At 38.1% G+C, this 22,946-nt stretch overlaps 1 protein-coding gene across 14 annotated transcripts in view; it reads right to left on the bottom strand.

Annotated features, from left to right (window-relative positions):
• Grm7 (glutamate receptor, metabotropic 7) overlaps positions 1–22,946 on the bottom strand; it is a 921,882-nt gene that overhangs the window by 70,121 nt on the left and 828,815 nt on the right. For 13 of the 14 annotated variants that reach the window (XR_003956139.1, XR_003956140.1, XR_003956142.1 and 10 more), the window contains exon 9: positions 1,211–1,457. Coding sequence is in view for 8 of the 14 variants with exons in the window: in XM_006505296.2 (XP_006505359.1) it covers positions 1,211–1,457 (247 nt within the window). In the remaining 6 variants the exon portion in view is untranslated. Of the gene's footprint in view, positions 1–1,210; positions 1,482–22,946 lie in introns of those variants that run through there. The other variant, XM_006505302.3, reaches the window with a different exon arrangement.

Below are 22,946 nucleotides of genomic sequence, written 5' to 3'. Positions count from 1 at the left end.
CTACTTCTTCTTTTTCTTTGAAACAATCCTTTTCCTCCTCCCATCGCACCATAGAATCTCCTCTGTTGACATTCCGAGTGGAAACCACACTTACTTTGAAAGTCTTTCCTAATACTCATATACTCATTCATAAATGAGGATGTGCCAAGATCATGGATCCTTGTATAGTATTCATTAAAACTTAGCCCTTCAGCCTATTGAAATTCTCTGTTTGTTTGCAAATATGTCTATAGTGAGAATAGTTCATGATTTAAAAAAATGTGTTTTGTATGACTTGGTAGAAAATATAAAATCTGTTTTATTTAAAAAACAGAAATTACCACCATGAATGACTGTATCTTTTACTACATCAAGATCTGGCCAAAATATTCCCGACATGCAAATCCCAGTACTGGTAATTCTCATATAAAATCTACACTCACTATTACATTGGTAGTAAAAATAATAATCGAGAATTTTATGCAGCTAACATCTAAGTCAATGTAGTGTTATGTATGTGATGTCCTATGTGCATTTGATTTTACGTCTTTTGCAGGCAACACTGGAGCTTACCTGGGTGTTCTGAATTGAGTCTAAGAATTCTGAATCATAGCTGTAGGTTTTTGTCCTTCACAAAATGTCTCTCTTCATCGGTGGCTTAGGTGATACTTCACCCAACTGTGTGCTGCTTTAGCATGGCAGTCTTCGGGCCAATGTACTTAATGAAAGTTTAACAGTTTTATCCAAAACTTTATGCTTCTATTTCTAAAAGGCTTGCTTTGGAAATAATTTTCTCAATATTCACGTCTCAGTGGAAGGAAGGAATGCATATAAAGTTCTCCAAAAAATTTAATGTTACTTCTAATGTTCTATTTCACTAGGTATGGCTTTCTCTAATAGAAAGTTGTTTTCCCAGCAGGAAGCAGTCCTCCTAAGAGGGTGTCATTTCCCTAGTGGGTAAAGCCTGATAATGAAGCCCTGATAGACACGTCTATTCTCACTGGATATTCCTGGAGCAAAGGACAAAGAGACAGGAGAAGGAGGAGGCAGAACTCTGAAAAAACTTTCTATCAAGAAAATGGTAGCAGATTCATCAAAGTCAAGAGTAAAAGTTACCATTCATCAGCACAAACCATCTACAAGGCAAGCTTACTCCACAGAGCAGCAACACACATCCCACTTTCTACAGTTTTTTGATGCAGGATGGAAAAATAAAAGCAGAGTTACTTACTGTTTGGGTCTACATTTTCACAAAGTTCTGTCTTTGCCTCACCATTGGGCCTGTCACTGGGTTTGTGTGACAGCCTCGATGACATGGTGGCTGCTGTGACTACGGCCTTGAAGCTTCGCTTCCGTTTCTGGACATTGAGTTCAGGGTGGAAAATGATGATGTACACTTTCGGCATGTATAGCATCCCCAGCGCCACTGATGCACTTAGGTTCATGGAGATTGTAAGCGTGGTGGTTTGTATGTAGAGCTAGGAAACACAACATACAAGGCACTATTACAAATACAATGACCGCAGATAGGGTGTGAATACTTAAACCTGTGTCACAGATAATATGGCTAGGAGAAAAATAGTCATGCCAAGGACTTTCTGCTAAAAAGGGAAACAACTTGGCTGTGTATCTATTTCAGAGCTTAAGTTTATGTTAGTTAACATTGGGCAAGTCCTTATGCATAGAGCTCTTATCTTACAGAATAGTGTTCAGTGTAGACTTTTAATCAGACTTAAATTACTTTTAGTGACAATGATAGATAGAATAACACAAATTACAGATAACACAAGACTATTGAAATGTTGTGTAAAAGTTGCCTGTTATTTTAAACCTCAAAACAAGTTTAATGTATGACTTGATATGCAGAGATTCTGAGACCTTTATTTTAAAATTATTTCTGTCCTTAAATCATGCTTTTGTATCACTTTTGTAACACAGCATACCTTTGCCAAACTGACAGAGTAATGATTCAATTTCCCTAAAAAGTAAGACTTTTTGACTTACATATGTTTATAAAACATAAAAGTCAAGACAGCAGCATCTAGCTATGGCTTTTCTACTCTGCTCATGTTGATAAATTGATAATTGGATTCTCATACCTTATTCTGCCCTCATGCTACTTATACTTTGGATGGTACCTACACCCCATTATCATAGATTTGTGCCTTCTGGGGCAGTCAACTAGATAAGGCATTGGTTTACTGCCTAATGTTTGGAGTCATTGTCTTAGTTAAAGGGTAAGTGTCAAGGGTATATGAAGTCATGTAGTCTGGAAGAGTAGAGCCACAACCATCTTTCTGTGGTCCAGTACTTCTATGACTACGATATATCTTCCTATAACCTAGAGCTCTTTAGAAATCAGATATATTTGACTTATACATGGATTCTAATGGCTAGATTAGATGGAGAAACTAGTGAGCTTTGTCTTTTGCATCAGTACCACCCCTAGATCCTTGGCAATGAGTTGGATCATGATTGTCCACAACCCCTACTTTCATGTTAGATTCCATTGGGCATCTACATGGTTCTCTATGAGCTGTATTTGACACTTTTTTAGATGAATTTCATTCTCTTGCTTAACTATTGCACGAGTTTGAATTTCCTAAGTATTCACCCTTGTGGAATGTCTTTCAGATCTCACATAGACCGTGTTCATTCAACTATGGAATCTTTGTACAAGTTCTTTGCATCTAAGTTTGTTTGCTTCTGCCTAGGCTGTTTCTCCTTTGCCTTTTCAGATGTTCTTCCCAGAGTGTCCTCACCTATTGCAGTTTTACTTCTCCAAAGACAGTTTCCTAGATAGAATCAGTCTCTGCTTAAAATTATATTCTTACTCCTTTGAATTTAATGTGTCTCCATCTCTTATTATACGTTCCATGAAGTTGGACCCTTTCTAGAGGCATCATTCTCTACCTAATAGAAAAGTATAAGATACTACATAAATATATAGCAGATAGAGTCAGTTGCTTGACACCTCTTTTCTCTATTATATGCCATGGTTCACAGTCATTCCATATATATTTCCTTTAGATTTAACCAACATTTGGGTATTTTTGATGAAAAAAGTCATGAGACATTCGCATCTTGCTCAAGGTTCTGGGTTCCATCCCTAGTCCTGAAAAAATTGTTACATAAACAGTAAGGAGTCATATCTATGAGAATGTTCAGGCTATTCCTGTTCCACATATGCAGATCTCATAAGATCAAACCCATGAAATTTCAATAAACAAACCAAGTTGTAGACACCCTAGCATAAGGATTTGCTAGCATTTCATCTTGATGTTATATAGTGTTTGCTTTTAGCAACATAATTTGCAACACTTTTAATGTTATATTGGTCTTTAGTTCACATGATGCTTATCATAATGCACTCCTCTTTTTACTTTTGAATAGTTTATACCAGTTTCTTATAACTACCTAATTAACTTAGCCAAAGTAATGAGTTAGAAACTACATTTAGTCCCATTCATTAGAGTGAGTGCCCATGTGCACATAGCTGAAGTTCCTTGCTAGGAATGGTCCTCCCTTCAGCTTAATCCAACTTTAGCTATCTGATCTTCTGCCTAGTAAAGAAAAGATTGTCCTTCACATTATCCAAATTGTGTTAACCATTTGGGAAGAACACAGATATCCTTAGAATATGCACCTTAATATATGTAGCATCAATCTAAATAAATTTTGAAAATCCTACTTTGGCTATTGTTGTTTTATGGGTTCTCTCCATCTTTCAATTTTTCAACTCTAAAATAAAGATAATAGCAGCTCCTACCTCATAAGGTGGGGATCAAACTAGTAAATGAGGAAAGAAGATCTCTCAGGACTCCAGGAATCAATGAGCCAGTAGAGTCTCTGCTTCTAGACTTACCATCTGCCATGTTAGCTTCTCATGGAAGGGATTTTGGAAAAATGCGGGTTTTTTGTAGACACTTTCAGATACTTTATACTTATGGATGTATGTGTGTCATTTAGGATTGTGTGTCTTTAAGAATCCATGGTATTCCTGCCTAAGCAGACAGAAATATAGCTGAGAGCATGTGCGATTATAATGCACAGGTTTAGAGACAGCTCAGTGCCAGGCAAAGTTCAGCTGGATATACTTCATATTTCTTCTTTCCTAGTTCTAATAGTTACAGAAAGATGTGAAGGCATATCATGAAATGTCTTCACTACTCCAAAAATTAGCATAGTACTATTAGTTGACTTCTTGTCTTTGATATGTTAAGAATTTAGAAAGCTACAGTGTTCAGTCTGTCTTTAACAGAAGCTCAGTATCTCCCACTGATCACATGGAAATGCCATTTTAATCAATGCTTTGTGTTTCTCCAGCAAGGGAAAGATTGTCATAGAATTGCTATGCTGTTTTTTACACACAAAATACTTCCTATACTCATCAACTGTTGAGGACCCTGGGGAGGAATATGACCTAACATTTATTCAATAAGACACTAAGGACACTTCAAATAAAAGATTCCTCCCAAGTCTATCTTTGTAAGTCAGGCAATTTCTTGGAGTACCTATAGGAACATTGTTGAAAAGCCCATTCTAGCACGAGTGATGGCTCACATATCCTGTCCAGCTTCCTGTACTGCTTGCAGCTCCACCCAAGGGAACATCTCTTTCCCTAACAATTGTTTGCTCCTTATGTAATCTTGGGGCTGTCTCTTTATGGATCTCCTCACTATCTGAGTCTCCTGGGTGTCTTCAGAACCTTTAGCTTCTTGAGTGCTACAGCTTCCTTCCCACTGCCAGCAGGGAATGCTGCAATTTGGAAGAAACAGCTCTACAACATGGTAAAGTTGCCAGCTGCTTTGTCAAAGTTTTAGAGCCAGTTTATTTGAAGACAAGCTTGGGATGTTTTGAAGCAAGCTGTGAATAGCTGCAAGGCTAGCAGACTTGCAGCTCTGGGAATTATGACAGTCTTAATATGCTTCCAAAATATAAAGAAAGTTGAAGAAATACAGGGCATAGACGAGGAAGAAAGATCAGAGCCACTGAGAAAACACAAATTTCAGATTTGGTGATTTATCAAAATGGTGTCATTATCCCTGCTATTGTCTTCATTGACAATTGCAAAATAAACAGCAATATATTTATACATGTGAGTCTTCATTAATAGTACTTTATTAGAAAAAGAGTTTGAAGCAATTTATTGGTGTCAAGCTACTGACATAGGAGACACATGAAAACTATATGCCAGAAATTCACACACACACACACACACACACACACACACACACACACACACACATACACATTTAGATCTACTGTAGGTGAGGGATATTTTGCAATACCATGTCAAGGACACCATTTCACTGAGGCACTGCTGTGTGCCTGCTCTGGCTCCGGTGCTGGGTTTCAAGCATGAAGACACATGCTCTGCCATCCGGAGCTGAATTATAATAGCAGAAGCAAAGAAATCAGATTTTCTTTATGATGAGTTGACTGCAGTTAATAGCCATGTATTCTGTACTTACAAATTGTTGACTGAAAATCCTCAGGTTTTTTTTTTTTTTTTACCATAAAAAAGAGATGTGTGAGGTAATACAATTTAATTAACATAATTTAGCCATTCTAAAATGCAGACCTGTCAAAACATGCCGTAGATAACAAACATGTGTAATTTTATTTGTCAATTAATCATAGAGTGTATAAATAAATAAATAAATAAATAAATAAATAAATAAATAAATAAATATTCCATGACAAGATAATGTAGAGCTTCACTATAACCCTGTTCCCACTTTGTGTTGGTATCTGCTTAACGCTTCCTCTTGAAATAGCATCTGCCTTCCTGCCCTGTACTTGAGGTCTTGCTTACATCTGACCTGATGTTCAATGTTGTCCCTTCTACATACAAATTTCCCCATCTTCATAGTCAAGTGAATTTCCTTTGCTCATATACTGTTCTGGTTGTACTCTCCTGTTTATTTAGAATGGTGCCATCAGTGTGCCCCAATGCTTACAAATTCAAGGCAATTGAATATGTGAGTGCCTAGGCATTGTGACTTCATGCATATGACCAGCACAAGCCAAATGAAATGGCTGTATGGATGAGGGAGATGGTTGTGAAATTTCATTGTATCTGATTGTCAATGGATGACTGCTGGGAGAAAGGGACAGTTTTCTTCAGAGATGCAGCCACTGAGAGCCTGCCAATGCTCGAGAAGACGACTCTATAGCTACATCAATACTATGTGGGCTCCACAAGCTTAAAAAATAACTCACAAAATAGGAAAAAAGTATTGTTGTATGGGCAAAAGGAAGGAATTGGAGGGAAGAAAGTGGGCATTACACATTATGCAAATTTGAGCGAAATATTCTATATAAACATATGATTTTAATAAAATGAAAGAAAATTCCAGGTACTATAATGGTCAAAACATTTAAAGAAGAAGAGAAAAGAAAATGCAAATTTATCACAGAGTGATGGGGACATTAGAAGCACCTTGACACATTAGAAGCATTACATCATTTTGCACACAAGATTTTGTGTCACAGGAAACACTTGGACATGTTAGGCCCACCTAGATGAACCAAGCTGAAGATAAATCCATAAAAGTTGCACACATGTGACTGCTTCAGACATCTGCAGAAATTGTCTTCCACAGCCTCAATATCAATTACCAGTGCAGTGCACCTCCTTGCATTCGTTTCCATGAGAAAACTTTAGGTTCTTTGATTGTACTGTTTATACAATTATCAATCATTTTCCTATACTAAAATCAGTATCTATGAATTTATAAATAATTTTAATCTCCCCTCTGTGTTTGTGTATGTCAAGAGAGAGATGAGGGGAGAGAGAAAAAAGAGACAGAGAAGAGGAAAGGTGAGAGAGAGGGAAGAGAGAGGAGAGAGGTAGAGAGAGATGGGGAGAAGGGAGAGAAAAGTGGGAGAGAGGGAAGAGAGAGAGAGACTGATGATGTCAGTAGCTACTATATTCATCACATGATCTTTCCATTTATCTTATGGTTTGCAAGGCACATTATTGCCATCAGTGGTGAATCTTTAAAAACAAATACCATTTTTAGGTAGGACTGACTAGATAAGACACAAAATGCCTATCACGGTGTGTGAACTCATTAAATTCCCGTTAATGGAAATCTTCTGAAGCAGAGATTTGGTGTGTCAAACTTCTTTAGCATCCATCATTGTTGTTGTCTTTCTTAGTCCATGTTTTCCATGATGAGTATATATTAGTTCTCTCATTACTCGTGTGAAGATTGCATTTGCTATGATATAAGAGTGTTGTTAAGCTCAAATGATATTGCCATGGGAAGGATACAGAAGAGTGCCAAGCAGGTAATAAGCACTCAATAATAATGGCAGTGTCACAGTCTGATTTATTGGTTAATACAGGAAACAGCCTGCTTCCTTTCCAGTTCCTTTTTTTCTTATATTCTTAATACATCTTGACATGACTGCATTTTATGTAGAATCCAATGAATAACAGCTTGTTTTGAGAGGATTGTATTAAATTGGCTTCTAGTTTGTTTTGGGAGTCTACTCAAATCCCTATTTCATCTGTCATTGACTGTTTTGCGAAGAAACAGTCAATTTTGCGTGTTCGCAGGTGTTGGCTGAGATGAGGGATGAAAGAGCTTGACTGGAGTCTTCAGGTGCCTGGAGCAGCTTCAAATGCTTCTCTCCAGCCAGAGCTTGTAGAATAGAAATGAAAATGCAACTTGATTCTGTCCCGTGAAGAGGGAACGACATTACCTGGCAGATATTTGAAGTATTCATGGGACAAAATTGAAATGAATTCTTGGCAGTCAATATAGGTTTTCTCAATCTTTAACACTTGTACCACTGATGGCCTAGTTAAAGTGGCCATCTAGTCCAAAACAAACAAACAAACAAACAAACAAACAATGCCACATGACAAGGGGACAAAGGTTCTTGAATGAAATGAGGGAAAGACCTTTCCATTTTTTTAAAGTGAGTAAGGGATTTCACCTTTTAGCATGTTTATTTAAAGGAAAGAAGTGTTTTGTTGTTAGAGTTGACTGTAGCTCTTGCTGTTCAGTAGTTAAGGGTGACTGTGAGCCAGCTGCTTCAGCTCTAGTAAGTCAGAAAGTAAAGACTTCAACTCATGTGGGCTACTCGAAGTCTGATGGAAACCCTGTCTCCTGCTATCCTATGGAAGCTGATAAAGGAAATCACAAGAAAAGGGTTCATTCACACAGTGGCTGACATGGGGAAGTTGCCTGGAAAATGTGAGTGGCACTTATAAAAGAGCCTCGTAACCGACATATTCTCTTCGTATTCTTCCATGTAGATCTTTTTCCTTTAAATACTTGCTAACTCTCTACCTTGCTTAATGTATAGTTAAAGATACTGAAGGAAGCCTGAGATAGGCTCCCATTGAATTGACCCTAGATAAGTCCTGGCTTCACATATGTTCTGCTTTTCCCATTTACTATCTTACTGCACACATGATGCTTAGTACACATATAATTCCTTTACCTACTGCCACGCTCTCCCGTCGAGTTAGTGTAACAGGCTGAGGCTTGAAAGCTACTCATGAAGCAAAAGAGTTTCACAGAAACTCGCTCCTGGAGTCTGGCGTTCTCTCTAACCCATACATTAATTTTCCATTCCCGAGTTAGTCTAGTGTATGGATCCACGTGCTCTCCTTTAGTATTATCCTATTAGCCTTTTAAGATTGAATTCTGACATAGCTAAAGTCTTAGTGTTCCAACAGTCCTAGAACATCCTTGAGCAAGACCATGGGCTTGAAATTCAGTAAGAATGTAAAAGCTAAGTCACTCACTTACATAGAAATTTACCATCACTAAGGAAGAAGGAAGTTTCAGACCGAAGGAGAAACCAGAATAGATACTTAGAACTATAGCGGAGTTACACCCATACACACATATTTACAATGGCCTAAGGGGAAGGTGGACTATACAATAGACTAAAATAGGAACTATGGCAAGGGCACGAAGCCCTTGACCCTGGCTTCTAAGATTAAGTGAATCTTGGGTGGAGCCCTTTTTGATCCCAGTTGTTAACAATGAATTCTATCACAGGTGGTTCCTGTTAGACCTTCTGTGTTTGCATTCCTCTGTTTTATGTAAGAATTCAGTAACCTCTTTGTCCCTTGCTGGTGTGTCACCCAACTTCCCTATTGTCTTCTGCATAAAAAGTCTGATGCTCGATTTGACATTACATTCAGATCAAACACAACCCCTCCTGTGTGCATCTGTCTGTCAATTCACCCAACGCTTTGCCCACCCGAGACTAGAGACCCGTTCCATGCAGACAAAGGGTCCCAGATGGTCTGTGGCAACCTACTTGGCAGGTGCTCTAGGTAGTGCAAGTCAGATGCTAAGACGTGAGATCCATGGCTTTGCTTATGCTAGAATCACAAATGTCCATATGCTTTTCTTTCATGACTGGAAGCATGATGTTAGCTCTTCTCCCAGAAAGCAAAATCATAGCTGCATTTTGCCTAGTTGTCTGCATTCTAGGAAATGTTTCCTATTGCCCTTGCCAGGCCATTTTTACCCACCAAGACTGACTCAAGATCAAATCCTCTAGAAAAGCTACTTCTGACTGTGCTGTACATGGACAAATCCAGCCTACATGCACATACATAGAAAGACATGCATACATGTGCACATTAATGCCCATACACCCTTATACACACATGAACATATACACATACATTCACACATGTTTGTGCATGCAGGCAAGAAATGTACATACACTGATGTATGTGCACAGATATACACATAATAAACAATTGTGGATATATATATGTATATGTATATGTGTATGTGTATGTGTATGTGTATGTGTATGTGTATGTGTATATGTATATGTATATGTATATGTATATGTATATATGTATATATATGCATAGGTGAACACACAGGCAGGTTCATGTATGAACACACATGTACCCATATACCTATACCCAAATATATACAAGGGAACACATTCATTTTAACACAGAGAGACACATATATGCCCAAAGAAATGTGCACATATCTATGCACACACCCATAGATATACATATATGTCTTTACTCATATATGCACATATACAAGTACATGAACACATGAATAGGCAAACACATTACTGAAAAGTATACATGCAGACACATACTCATACACATATACACATGCTTTCATCCATGTGCATAGAAACACACATGAAGTACTAGTTTCATGTACATATAAATATGTACATAAGCATATATTCATGTATTAAAAACACAAACATATATAGCACATACACACAAATACATGGATATATATAAAGTCACATTTACAAATATGAAAACATACATGCACACGGAACATATATATACTCACATATGCACAGAGACAAACATAAACATAAATATACATTTGCACCGACACATGCATATATACATAAACACACTTTAATACATAGAAACATATGCATACACATGCATATAAGAAAACACATATTACATATAGATATAGATATAGATATATATACACACACACACATATGCACACACATGTGTACTCATGTGCATGCAAGCTGGTAAGCACTCATGTGACACACTCGCAGATAAATATACACAAGCAGAGAAACAAACACTTAGGCATACACCCAGATATGTACCAATGTACACAGAATTTCTCTCCCTTATCTTAGTCCTAACTCTCAGTTTTGATTTTAAAACATGTCCAACTTCTAATGGGAAACAGGAATGTCATTCTTTTATTTATCCAATACTGTCACTGTGTCCTGTGTTGTGCTATCAAAAAGGTTATTTACCCCTCCTGCTGATTAGAGAGCACAAAAATGTTAGGTCTCTGCCTGGCAGTGATTTAACACACAAAGCACAAAGCATTCCCCTCCCACCCACCATCAGCCTGGAGAGACACACTTCTGTCAGATTTCATCAACTCTCTTTCAATCTCCAGCCACATTCACCCAGATGGAACCTAACAGCCTTTTCTGAAGGAAGCTACACCCATCCCATTCTGCATTATGATGCAAAAACTCTGGGCAATATCTTGGGAGTGATACAAAGATGTTCTGTGTTACCATGCAAGTCAATCAGTGTGTTTTGAAAACATAAAACCTGAGCTTAGAGTCTTCTCTTTCTAAAGACGTGGGAGCTGCTCCATTTTCATACGTGCAAAGCTGCCCAAACTGGGTGAGCTTCAAAGTCCTCCTTAGAGTTCTTTTTTTTAATTAGGTATTTTCCTCATTTACATTTCTAATGTTATCCCAAAAGTCCCCCATACCCTCCCCCCCACTCCTCTATCCACCCACTCCCACTTTTTGGCCCTGGCGTTCCCCTGTACTGGGGCATATAAAGTTTGCAAGTCCAATGGGCCTCTCTTTCCAGTGATGGCCGACTGGGCCATCTTTTGATATATATGCAGCTAGGGTCAAGAGCTCCGGGGTACTGGTTAGTTCATAATGTTGTTCCACCTATAGGGTTGCAGGTCCCTTTAGCTCCTTGGGTACTTTCTCTAGCTCCTCCATTGGGGGCCCTGTGATCCATCCAATAGCTGACTGTGAGCATCCACTTATGTGTTTGCTAGGCCACAAACTAGAATCAAATGTAACTACAGATGCCAGGAAAAGGGTTAAATATCAAGTGGCCCTAGTATTCCTCATGCATATCCCATGTGCTTTAAAATTGGAATTGTGAGTACTTACCACATAATTAAACTCAGCAACATTATTGCCAGAGGTCAGCATGAGATTCTCATCAAAATAAAGTGTCCTCAAAGCCATTGGCAATGGCTTTAACTTGAACATGGGAAGTTTTGTTCGTTGGTAAACCCAGCTTTCTTTTACCACTTCATTAGGGCTGCCTATTATATTTGTTGATAATTCTGCATTCATTTGGGTCAAATTTCTCCTCTCTTGCCCTTCAACTTCAGTACTGAATATATTCCATGTTCTGTGAATATTGATACTGTCTAGGGAGGTGACATTTCTTGTAGATAGAAATACAGGTCCCGGCTGTGGACCTAACTGTTCAGAATATCATATCACAAATTCACTAATGTGCCAGGTGTCATCTCTAGAGGATGGGTAAAGGGCTTCAATTACATCAACAACTTTTTACAAGTCATTCAGCATTGCTTTTCTGAGTCAGTGTATTCTGATGTTCTACATCCCCATCGAAGTCCAGAGCTATGGAGTAGTTTAGGCCCTCAAAAAAGTTGCCTTGGAAATTTCAAATACAGCATCATGCAGCTGGTTTCTGTAAACAGATCTGTGAAAATGTGGGCACACTAAGGTATGACAGAGACTGCTTACCCATGTCCCCCAAAGGTGCAGTTAGAGGAAATGTGCCTGGCCAGTCACAGAGTAGATGTGAGTGCTTCATGGCCTTGATCTTGCCTATCTGAGACTCATTTTCCTTTTTCTTTGTGTCTAAATTGTTAGATAATGCAACTAGGAAACTTCAACTGAGAAGATGTTTATATAAGATTGTAAGAAAGTCTGTGTAAAGTTTTGAATGTTTTCTTGATTAATGCTTGATGTGGGAGCACTCAGGCCATTATAGATGGTAGCACCAATGACAAGGTTGTCCTGAGGTAATTAAGAAGGTAAACTGAGCAAGCCAAAAGGAATAAGCCAGGAAGTGGCATCCTTCTATGTTGCCTGCTTCAATTCTTGCCTCTAGATTTCTGCCTTGAGTTCCTACTCCAACTTCCCTTCACAATGGACTCCAAACTGTAAGATGAAGTAAACCCTTTTCTCCCCAAGTTGCATTTGGTTGTGTTATTTTATCACAGCAATAGAAACCCAAACTAAGACATTTATGTATTTTTATGTATGTATGTAGAAGTGTTAGGTGCACGTGTGAATGCGGTGTATACAAAAAACAGAAGAGAGTGTCTAGTGTTCTTCTGTATTGCTCTTGGTCTTTTCCTTTTGAAGCAGATATTCTCCACAAACCTGGAGTTTGCATTTTCTCAACTAGTCAGGGGGAAAACAGCCTTTTCTTCATTTCACTTGGAGCTGGGATTATAGGTATGAACAGGATGTCCTTCTCATCAAATGGATACTCTGATATACACTCTATTCCTAAGGATTGTTCAGCAAGAACTCTTACCCAGTGAGCATCTTTGCAGGTCCCTTTTAGATTCCTTGAAAGGCTTTAGAGTCAGGGCCTTTCCCAAGTCTTGTTCATCTTAGAAATCTTGGGGCTTACAGCCATGATGCCTCTTCAAATATACTTGCTCAACTTCTGTCACATTTCAAATGAACACAAAAAATCCTTACCAGGTCCAGAACCTATTTGGATTCCATTTCTGAATTTCCTCCCCTTTTTCAAGTCCTTTGAATGACCTGTGTCCTGTCTGTTTTGGGTCCTTGCCTATGATGGCTCCCCCACTTTACTTGCTCTTCCCATGGCCTTTTACTGTGTTTCCCATTCACATCTGGCCACCTGTGTTTCCCATTCACATCTTTGGCAGTCATTACTGACTCTCAGTTCTAAATTATGACCATTTTTTATTCAGCCACCATTCTTGTGATTATTCATTATGAATATTTTTATTAAGCATTTCCTTATTAGACACTGTAAATACAAACCATCTCTTCCAACTCATTGGATCACAGTAAGGGCTCAGTGACTAGCAGCTAAAAAAAAAATGAGTGGATGCATTCTAGAAAACCTGTTCAGCTGCAAAATAGGATTATAACAACAGTATGGATAGGTTTGGATGAAGGCTTTGCACTTGCTTTTATATAAACCATTTTTATGTCACCTTCTTGAACTGGTGTTTAGTCCTTATAAAATGAATCAAGTAATAATATGTAATAGCGAAGAAATCACACTATTTTGTGAGAATCACAGGGGGACAGAATGACACAATCAGACAGGGTCTGATGTTAATTTATATTGCACCCTGGTACCTGCCAATCAGTATATATCTCCTTCAGGGTTTGTCTTTTTAAAGAGAGGGTGTTCCCTTGTTTGAATGTGTGTATACTCAGTGTAAGTGTGCATTTGTGAATGTGTGTCTGTGTGTGTGTGTAAGAGAGAGACAGAGGCAGAGAGAGAGAGACATAGAGAGAGACAGAAACACAGAGAGAGAGGGAGAGGGAGAGAGAGAGAGAGAGAGAGAGAGAGAGAGAGAGAGAGAGAGAGAGAGAGAGAGAACAAACAAAACAAAACAAACAAAATTAAAAGTTATTCATTACTATCAGTTTTATAGGTTACCTATGATGAGTCTACCTATGATGAGCTGTACTAGTTTCCATTAATTCTCCAGGATCTGTTGCTCTCTTTGGCTTTGGAGCCTTTGCTTACAATCTATGACTTTCCTAGAATATTCTCGCATCCTCCTCACCTTTTCTTTCATTCTTGCCAAAGATTTCCATTTAAGTTCCATGGTCCACTGAAAAAATTCCAAATAAGTCTAGAAAATACTATTCTATGCTTTCAGTAAGCATTGCCATTCACATTCAAGAATGTGTGTGTACTCAGTGTAAGTGTGCATTTGTGAATGTGTGTCTCTGTGTGTGTGTAAGAGAGAGACAGAGACACAGAGAGAGACATAGAGAGAGACAGAAACACACAGAGAGAGAGAGAGGGAGGGAGGGAGAGAGAGAGAGAGAAGAATATAATACATAGTTCTTCAATGATTATATGTTTATTGAGTTTGTCATTATCTGTTCTTCTCTGACTGTGTTGACTACTTGGGTAGGGATACAAATTGATACTGAGGGGAAATGGCATCTTGAGCAGTCCTCACCTAGATAGAGATTCCATTTTCAGTCTTTAGTTCCTTCTGTAACCTTATCTAAGAAAATAGAGATGTTAAAAATTGTTCTGCAAAAGGAAAAACAGCATGAAGCTCCTATCAAGTTCACATCCCTTAAATAAATTGATTTCCTAAACTGCTGTAAGGATAAAGTGGACTATGTTGCTCTGAGAATAATCCCTTTTACGTTTAATCCATCCTTTGTATATTCATGAAGCAATGAAGCACAATTAGCAGTGGTGACTCCTTCTAGCATCCAGAACCCACAAAAACAACATTTAGCCTACTTTGGCAGGATGCATGCCTTGTTTTCAGTAGCATCTTATTGTCTTCTCTCAATGGGAAAATCAGAGCTGTTGCCAAGACAACTCATTGAGGCATTCAAGCTTTGATTGAGATCAAATGTTTCCCAGGATCATTGTTGGAGAGAGAGAGAGAGAGAGAGAGAGAGAGAGAGAGAGAGAGAGAGAGAGAGAGAGAGAGAGAAATGTTTTGAAACTAACAATGAATGTTTTAAATGTCAACTCTTTTTGAAGCTACAAAAAAGGGAGGAAAAATAAAAGAAACCGGGGAACAGTGCCAGCCAGGAGTACTTGGAACAGAGGAACAGTGGAACAGCTGGGTCAGGAACCTTCCAGTCTGCCATCTGCACCCTTAAGCTGAGGCTGTCCACAGCCCTCTGTGCACAGGTCCTGCCAGGAGAGGCCTGTTCTCCCAGTAGTGCTTTCACTCCTGGGCTCCTGGGTGAGATAGCCACTTTCTCTCCAATAACTCTCTGAGCTAGGTGTGCACACTGGGTGCAAGAACAGTGGAGTAGCTGGGCAAGGAAATACCCAGTCTCCATCTGCACCCAGAGATTGGGCTGTTCCAGAGACCTCTGAACACAAGTTCTTCCAGGAGAGAGCTGGTCTCCCAGGAGTGCTGACACAGGCTTACAGACCCACAAGAGGAACAAGTTCCAGCTAGAAACAGCAAGAACATATAACACCAGAGATAACTAGATGGTAAAATGCAAACATAAGAATTTTACCAACAGAAACCAAGACTACCTTGGCATCATCAGAACCCAGTTCTCCTACCACAGAAAGCCCTGGATTCCCCAACACACTGGAAAAGGAAGATGTGGATTTAAAATCACATCTCATGATTCTGATAGGGGATTTTAAGAAGGACATAAATAACTCCCTTAAAGAAATACAGGAGAACACAGGTAAACAAATAGAAGCCCTTAAAAAGCAATACAAAAAAAAACCCAAACAAACAAACAACGTCCCCCCAAAAAACCAACCAACCAACCAACCAACCAACCAACCAACCAACCAAAAAAACCTTAAAGAATTACAGGAAAACACAACAAAACAGGTGAAGGAATTGAACAAAACGATCCAGGATCTAAAAGTGAAAGTAGAAACAATAAAGAAATCACAAAGGGAGACAACTGTGGAGATAGAAAACCTAGGAAAGAAATCAGGAGCCATAGATGCAAGCATCACCAACAAAATATAAGAAAAAGAAGAGATAATCTCAGGCACAGAAGATACCATAGAAAACATTGTCACAACAATCAAAGAAAATGCAAAATGTAAAAAGATCCTAACCCAAAACATCTGGAAACTCCAGGACTCAATGAGAAGACCAAACCTAAGGATAATAGGTATAGAAGAGAGCAGAAATTCCCAACTTAAAGGGACAGGAAATATCTTCAACAAAATTATAGAAGAGAACTTCCCTAACCTAAAGAAAGAGGTGCCTAAGAATATACAAGAAGCCTACAGAACTCCAAATATTCTGGACCAGAAAAGAAATTCCTCCTGATACATAATAATATACCTAATATATTTTGTGCAAAATACCTAATGCACAAAACAAAGAAAGAATATTAAAAGCAGTAAGGGAAAAACATCAAGTAACATATGAAGGCAGACCTATCAGAACTACACCCGAATTCATGACAGAGACTATGAAAGCCAGAAGATCCTGGGGAGATGTCATACAGACCCTAAGAGACCACAAATGCCAGCCCAGTCTACAATACCCAGCAACACTTTCAATAACCATGGATGGAGAAACCAAGATAGTCCATGACAAAAACAAATTTACACAATATCTCTCCACAAATTTAGCCCTTCAAAGGATAATTAATGGAAAATTCCAAAGCAAGAAGGGTAACTACACCCTAGAAAAAGCAAGAAAATAATCTTCTTTTAGCACACCAAAGAGAAGATAGCCACACACATACACACACACACACACACACACACACACACACACACACACACACACACACACATTCCACCTCTAACAACAAAAATAACACGAAGCAACATTTTTTTCATTAATACCTCTTAATATCAATTGACTCAATTCCCCAATAAAAGGACATAGAGTAACAGACTGGAAGGCAAACAAGACCCAATATTTTGCTACATACAGGAAACTCACCCCAGTGACGAAGACAGACACTACCTCAGAGTAAAAGGCTTGAAAATAGTTCTCCAAGCAAATGGTCCCAAGATAAAAGTTGAAATAGCCATTCTAATATTGAAAAAATTGACTTTCAACTTAAAGTTATCAAAATAGATAAGGAAGGACACTTCATACTCATCAAAGGAAACATTTTCCAAGAAGAAATTTCTATTCTGAACATCTATGCCCCTAATGCAAGAGCACCAACATTCATAAAGGAAACTTTACTAAAGCTTGAAGCATATATTGCACGGTACAGAATAATAGTGGGAGGCTTCAACATCCTGCACTCAACAATGGACAGATCATGGAAAGAGAAACTGAGCAGAGACACAGTGAAACTAACAGAAGTTATTAACCAAATGGATTTAACAGATATCTATAGAACATTTTATTGTAAACTTCAGACCAAATTCCCTTATGAATATCAATGCAAAAATACTCAATAAAATTATGCCAAAATGAATCCGGTGTGGCTCTAACTAAGCAAGTGAAAGATCTGTTTAACAAGAACTTCAAGAAGGTTCTTGAAGAAACTTCTGAAGAAGAAAATCAAAGAAGGTCTCAGAAGATGGAAAGATCTCCCATACTCATGGATTGGCAGCATTAATATAGTAAAAATGGACGTCTTCCGGAAAGCAATTTACAGATTCAATGCAATCCCCATCAAAATTCCAACTCAATTCTTCATAGAGTTAGAAAGAGCAATTTTCAAATTCATATGGATTAAATAAAAAAACTAGGATAGTGAAAACTATTCTCAACAATAAAAGAACTTCTGGTGGAAGAACCATCCCTGACCTCAAGCTATACTACAGAGCAATTGTGACAAAATCTGCATGGTATTGGTACAATGACAGGCAAGTAGATCAATGGAGTAGAATTGAAGAACCAGAAATGAACCCACACACTTATGGTCACCTGATCTTTGACAAAGGAACTGAAACTATAAAGACAACATTTTTAACAAATGGTGCTGGCTCAACTGGCAGTTAGCATGTACAAGAGTGTAAATAGAACCATACTTACCTCCTTGTAGAAAGCTCAAGTTCAAGTGGATCAAGGACCTCCACATACAACCAGATACACTGAAACTAATAGAAAAAAAGTGGGGAAGAGCCTCTAGCACATGGGCACAGAGGAAATTTTACTGAACAGAACATCAATGGCTTATGCTCTATGTTCAAGAATTGACAAATAGGTACTCATAAAATTGCCAAGCTTCTGTAAGTCAAAGGACACTGCCAATAGGACAAAACAGCAAGCAACAGAATGGGAAAAGATCTTTATCAACCCTACATCTAAGAGAGGGCTAATATCCAATATATATAAAGAACTCAAGAAGTTAGCCTCCACAGAACCAAATAACCCTATTAAAAATTACATACAGAGCTAAATAAAGAATTCTCACCTGAGGAATACCAAATGGCTGAGAAGCCCCTAAAGAAATGTTCAACATCCTTAGTCATCAGGAAAATGCAAATCAAAACAATCCTGAAATTCTACCTCACACCAGTCAGAATGGCTAAGATAAAAAATTCAGGTGACAGCAGATGCTGGGATGGTTGTAGAGAAAGAGGAACAGTCCTCCATTGCTGGTGAGATTGCAAGGTGGTATAACCACTCTGGAAATCAGTTTGGTGGTTTCTCAGAAAATTGGACATAGTACTTTGGGTCCTTTCTATAGCTTCACCATTGAGGACTCAATTCTCATTCTAATGGTTGACTGAGACCATCAACCTCTGTATTTGTCAGGCACTGGTAGAGCCTCTCTGGAGACAGGTATGACAGGCATCTCTCAGCAAGCACTTGATGGCACCCACAATGGTGTCTGGGTTTGATGATTGTATATGTGATGGACCCCCAAGTGTGGCAGTCTCTTGATGGCGTTTCCTTCAGTCTTTGCTCCACACTTTGTCTCTGTAACTCCTTCCATGGGTATTTTGTTCCCCCTTCTAAGAAGGACCGAAGTATCCACACTTTGTTCTTCTTTCTTCTTGAGCTTCATGTGGTCTGTGAATTGTGCCTTAGGTATTCTGAGCTTCTGGGCTAATATCCACTTATCAGTGAGTGTATACCATGAAGCATGCAACTTTTTAAAAGTAAAACTTAAGCACCCTGATTAATCCTAAATTCATTAATGAAAATGATCTCCAAAACAGGCAAAGGCCAGACAGAATTCATCCTTCATATTCTTCCAAGATGCCTCTCACCCAGATGCTCCGTGCCACGAGGACCATTACAGGTCATGGTTCTTTCTTAGATGATAAAATCCTCCTCATAAACAATCACCAAACCAGACACCATTGTAGATGCTAACAAGAGCTTACTGACAGAAGCCTGATATAGCTGTCTCCTGAGAGGCTCTGCCAGTGTCTGACAAATACAGAAGTGGATGCTCACAGTCATCATTGGACAGAGCACAGGGTCCCCAATGAAGGAGCTAGAGAAAGTACCCAAGGATCTGAAGGGGTTTGCAGCCGTATAGGAGGAACAACAATATGATCTAACCAGTACCCTCATAGCTCCCAGGGACTAAACCACCAAGCAAAGTGGATACATGATGGGACTCATGACTCCAGCAGCATATGTAGTAGAGGATGTCCTTGGTCATCAATGGGAGGAGAGGCCCTTGGTCCTGTGAAGGCTTTATGTACCAGTGTAGGGGAAAGCTAGGGCCAAGGAATGGTAGTGGGTTTGTTGGTGAGCATGGAGAGGGGGGAGGAGATAGGGTGTTTTTGGAGGGGAAACCAGGAAAGGGAATAAAAATTGAAATATAAATAAAGAAAATATTCAATAAAAAAATAGAAAATGTTTATGAGAAAAAAATAAAAGAAACTGGTTAACAGAAATTTGAGTCCTCTATTAATTTCTACAGAAAAACATTTTGGCTCTTTGACAAATTGCTTACAACTTAAAGAAGAAAGTTCTGAACCAATGGTGTATTGCGTCATCTAAATCTTGAAATTAAAACGAGGCAAACTTAAATATAATTCAAAGAAAGACAGATGAAAGTATCTGGACACATAGTTTTAGAGGTAAATTTTCTACATGGCCTTGGCTTACAGAAGCATCACACATTTATCTTATGGAGAAGACATAATTGGAAACTCTCCTCTACAATGAATTAATTGGGTCTATGTGATGCCAGGTGAATGCATTAGAGCTTGTAGAAAATTCTGAGAAAGGTACCATCACATCTGTGTAAATAGATTCTTTCATAGGATCCTCATTTTCCCTATCCCCACCAGGCTTCTGAGACAAGGAAACTGGCATCTTCAACAGAGTCAAGATGAAGGACTTTGAAACTAGCTCATGCATTAGTTTTCCTTTGGTTATGACCAACTGCTTCTATCTATTTGAAAACCAGAGCCCTCCATTCTCATTCTCAGAGTGTCTTCATATTTTATGAATTCTGTGTACTCACTATGGAGTTGGCTAATATTACCTGCAAAATATTCATTGAATTTCTTTCCTTTTCCATACTGACCCTCTTATGTATATATATATATATATATATATATATATATATATATATATATATACACACACATACATATATACACATATATATGTGTGTGTATATGTGTATATGTGTATATGTGTATATTGTATATGTGTATATGTGTATATGTGTATATGTGTATATGTGTATATGTGTATATGTGTATATGTGTATATGTATAGTTATATCTGTATAATACCATTAAAGCACATAGGACAGCGGTTATCATTTACACATTTTAAATTTTTATGTCTTTATCTTTCATCTCCTGACTGCCTGTCATGGAGTGCCTAGGACTCTCTCTAGGATACATCTGACTTTGCTGCATGAGGGTTTTTATCCCTTCAAACAGTTCTACAGAGCCACCGGAGTGGTCTTTGTGAGAGCTACAAATGAGACCAGTGGGATTCCTCTGCAACATGCTTCATAGCCGTGCACCATCTGATGTGGCTACATTCCCTACACCTAGCTAGTCTCACTCACATTTGTCCAGAATAGAGTTCTTGCTCCTCTATGCTCAGTTGAAGCAAAGGGCATAAGGTATTTTGGCAGTCCCTTTTCCTAGAATTTTCTTTTCTTTTTCTTTTTTTTAAGCATTTCATATATGGATATTATATTTACATAATTTCTCTCTTTCCTCTATCCAGCTATTCTATACACATACATATATATATATATATATACATACACATACATACATATATATGTATATACATATATATCATATATTTGTAAATTTATATACATATAGAGAAAACATAATATAGGTATACATTTATAAATATAACTTCAATTCCTTTAGTGTTGCCTATATGCCTGTGTTTAGGGTTGATTCTTTGGGATTGGATAATATACCAATTCATCCCAGGAGAAGTAGCCACTAGTTGCTGCTAGTTCTTAATCTAGAGGGGAAGCCTTCTGAAATTTCCCAAATCCACTTATGTTATTTAAAAAATATGTACTTATTGTATGGATTTGTTTGCTAGCTTATAATTTTGTTACTGAAGTTTTAGGAGAAAAGCCCAGTTCCAGAATTTCCCCAAACTAATCTTAATGTACTGTCCCTACTGCCTTAGAAGGACTAGGAATGGTGAAAATCAGAAAGAGAGAAAAGTGTACATTATTTTGTGACAGTGAGAAGGCAGTATAAGCATATTCATGTCTTGGCACTAAGATGGTACTTAAAGTGAGTAGCAAGAGACTCATGGGTGGGCAAGAGGTTTTCATAACAAGGCGATATTGATCAAAGTGTGGCCTGGTTGATCTTTGTCTCAGTACTAGTCCAATAAAGTGCTTCCAAAAACATCTAATTGCATAGAAGGCAAGTCAGTCTGCATTGTTAAGTCTCACCATCAGGGATATTTACTTCTATTAGAGGACTATTCTGTCCTTCATCCATCTCTGGTTGTAGTTTCTGTCTCTTGTCACAAAGATTAGTCTTACTGTCCCTGGAAGCCAAGATGACTGCAAGTTGAGTACCAATTACTGTTAGCCTTTAGATAAGTTGTACTTTGCTTTTGGTTTCATTATGAGCTCATATGAAGAGTCAATTGTTTTTAGCAAAAGCCGTTTGTACGTGCTATTACCCTAATTATTTTTGTGGGGTTAAATTTCTGTGCACTCATTTTATCAGATGGACTCCCCATAACCTCATTACCATTTTCTCTTCTGTGGCTGTTTTTCCTGGAAACACATTTTCTTTACTCATAGGACATAATATAACTAGCAATTGTCAGTGTATTTATGCATTCATTTATCTCTTCTACCTTCCCACTATGACTCATGATACCAGGGGTAGAGCTATCAGGAAAAAAAAAAAAAAACAAACAAAAAAAAAACCTTAAGAAATATTTTTGGAAGAACTACATAGGGATTGCAATTAAAAAAAATAGCAAGGAAGGGATAGTTATAACCACCGCAGTGAATGAAACTGATTCTTCCTATGATAGAAATATATTTTCAAGAGTTTGGTTCCTAAATTGAATATCCTTTGGGCATAGTGATTGAAAATCTATTTTTCTGAGGTTCTCTGACCCATGGTACTACTTGGAGGCAAAGCTAAGATAAAAGTTGATATCTTTTGTCTAAAGATCAATCCACTACTTATGTCCACTTTCAACTAAAAACCTGATTTAATAAAAACATAGGCTATAGAATTGCTTAAATTTGCATTCTTTAATGCTATAGCTGTCAGTGCTTAAAAAAAAAACACCAAACAACTCATAAATATTTCCTGAGGATCTTACAGAAAATTCTTATCCTTTGCAATGTGTAGA

The sequence above is a fragment of the Mus musculus genome, chromosome 6 (assembly GCF_000001635.26).
Source record: "Mus musculus strain C57BL/6J chromosome 6, GRCm38.p6 C57BL/6J".
Classification (NCBI taxonomy): Eukaryota; Metazoa; Chordata; class Mammalia; order Rodentia; family Muridae; genus Mus; species Mus musculus.
Note: the sequence above shows the minus strand (reverse complement) of the source record. Positions and strands in the feature narration are given on the sequence as shown.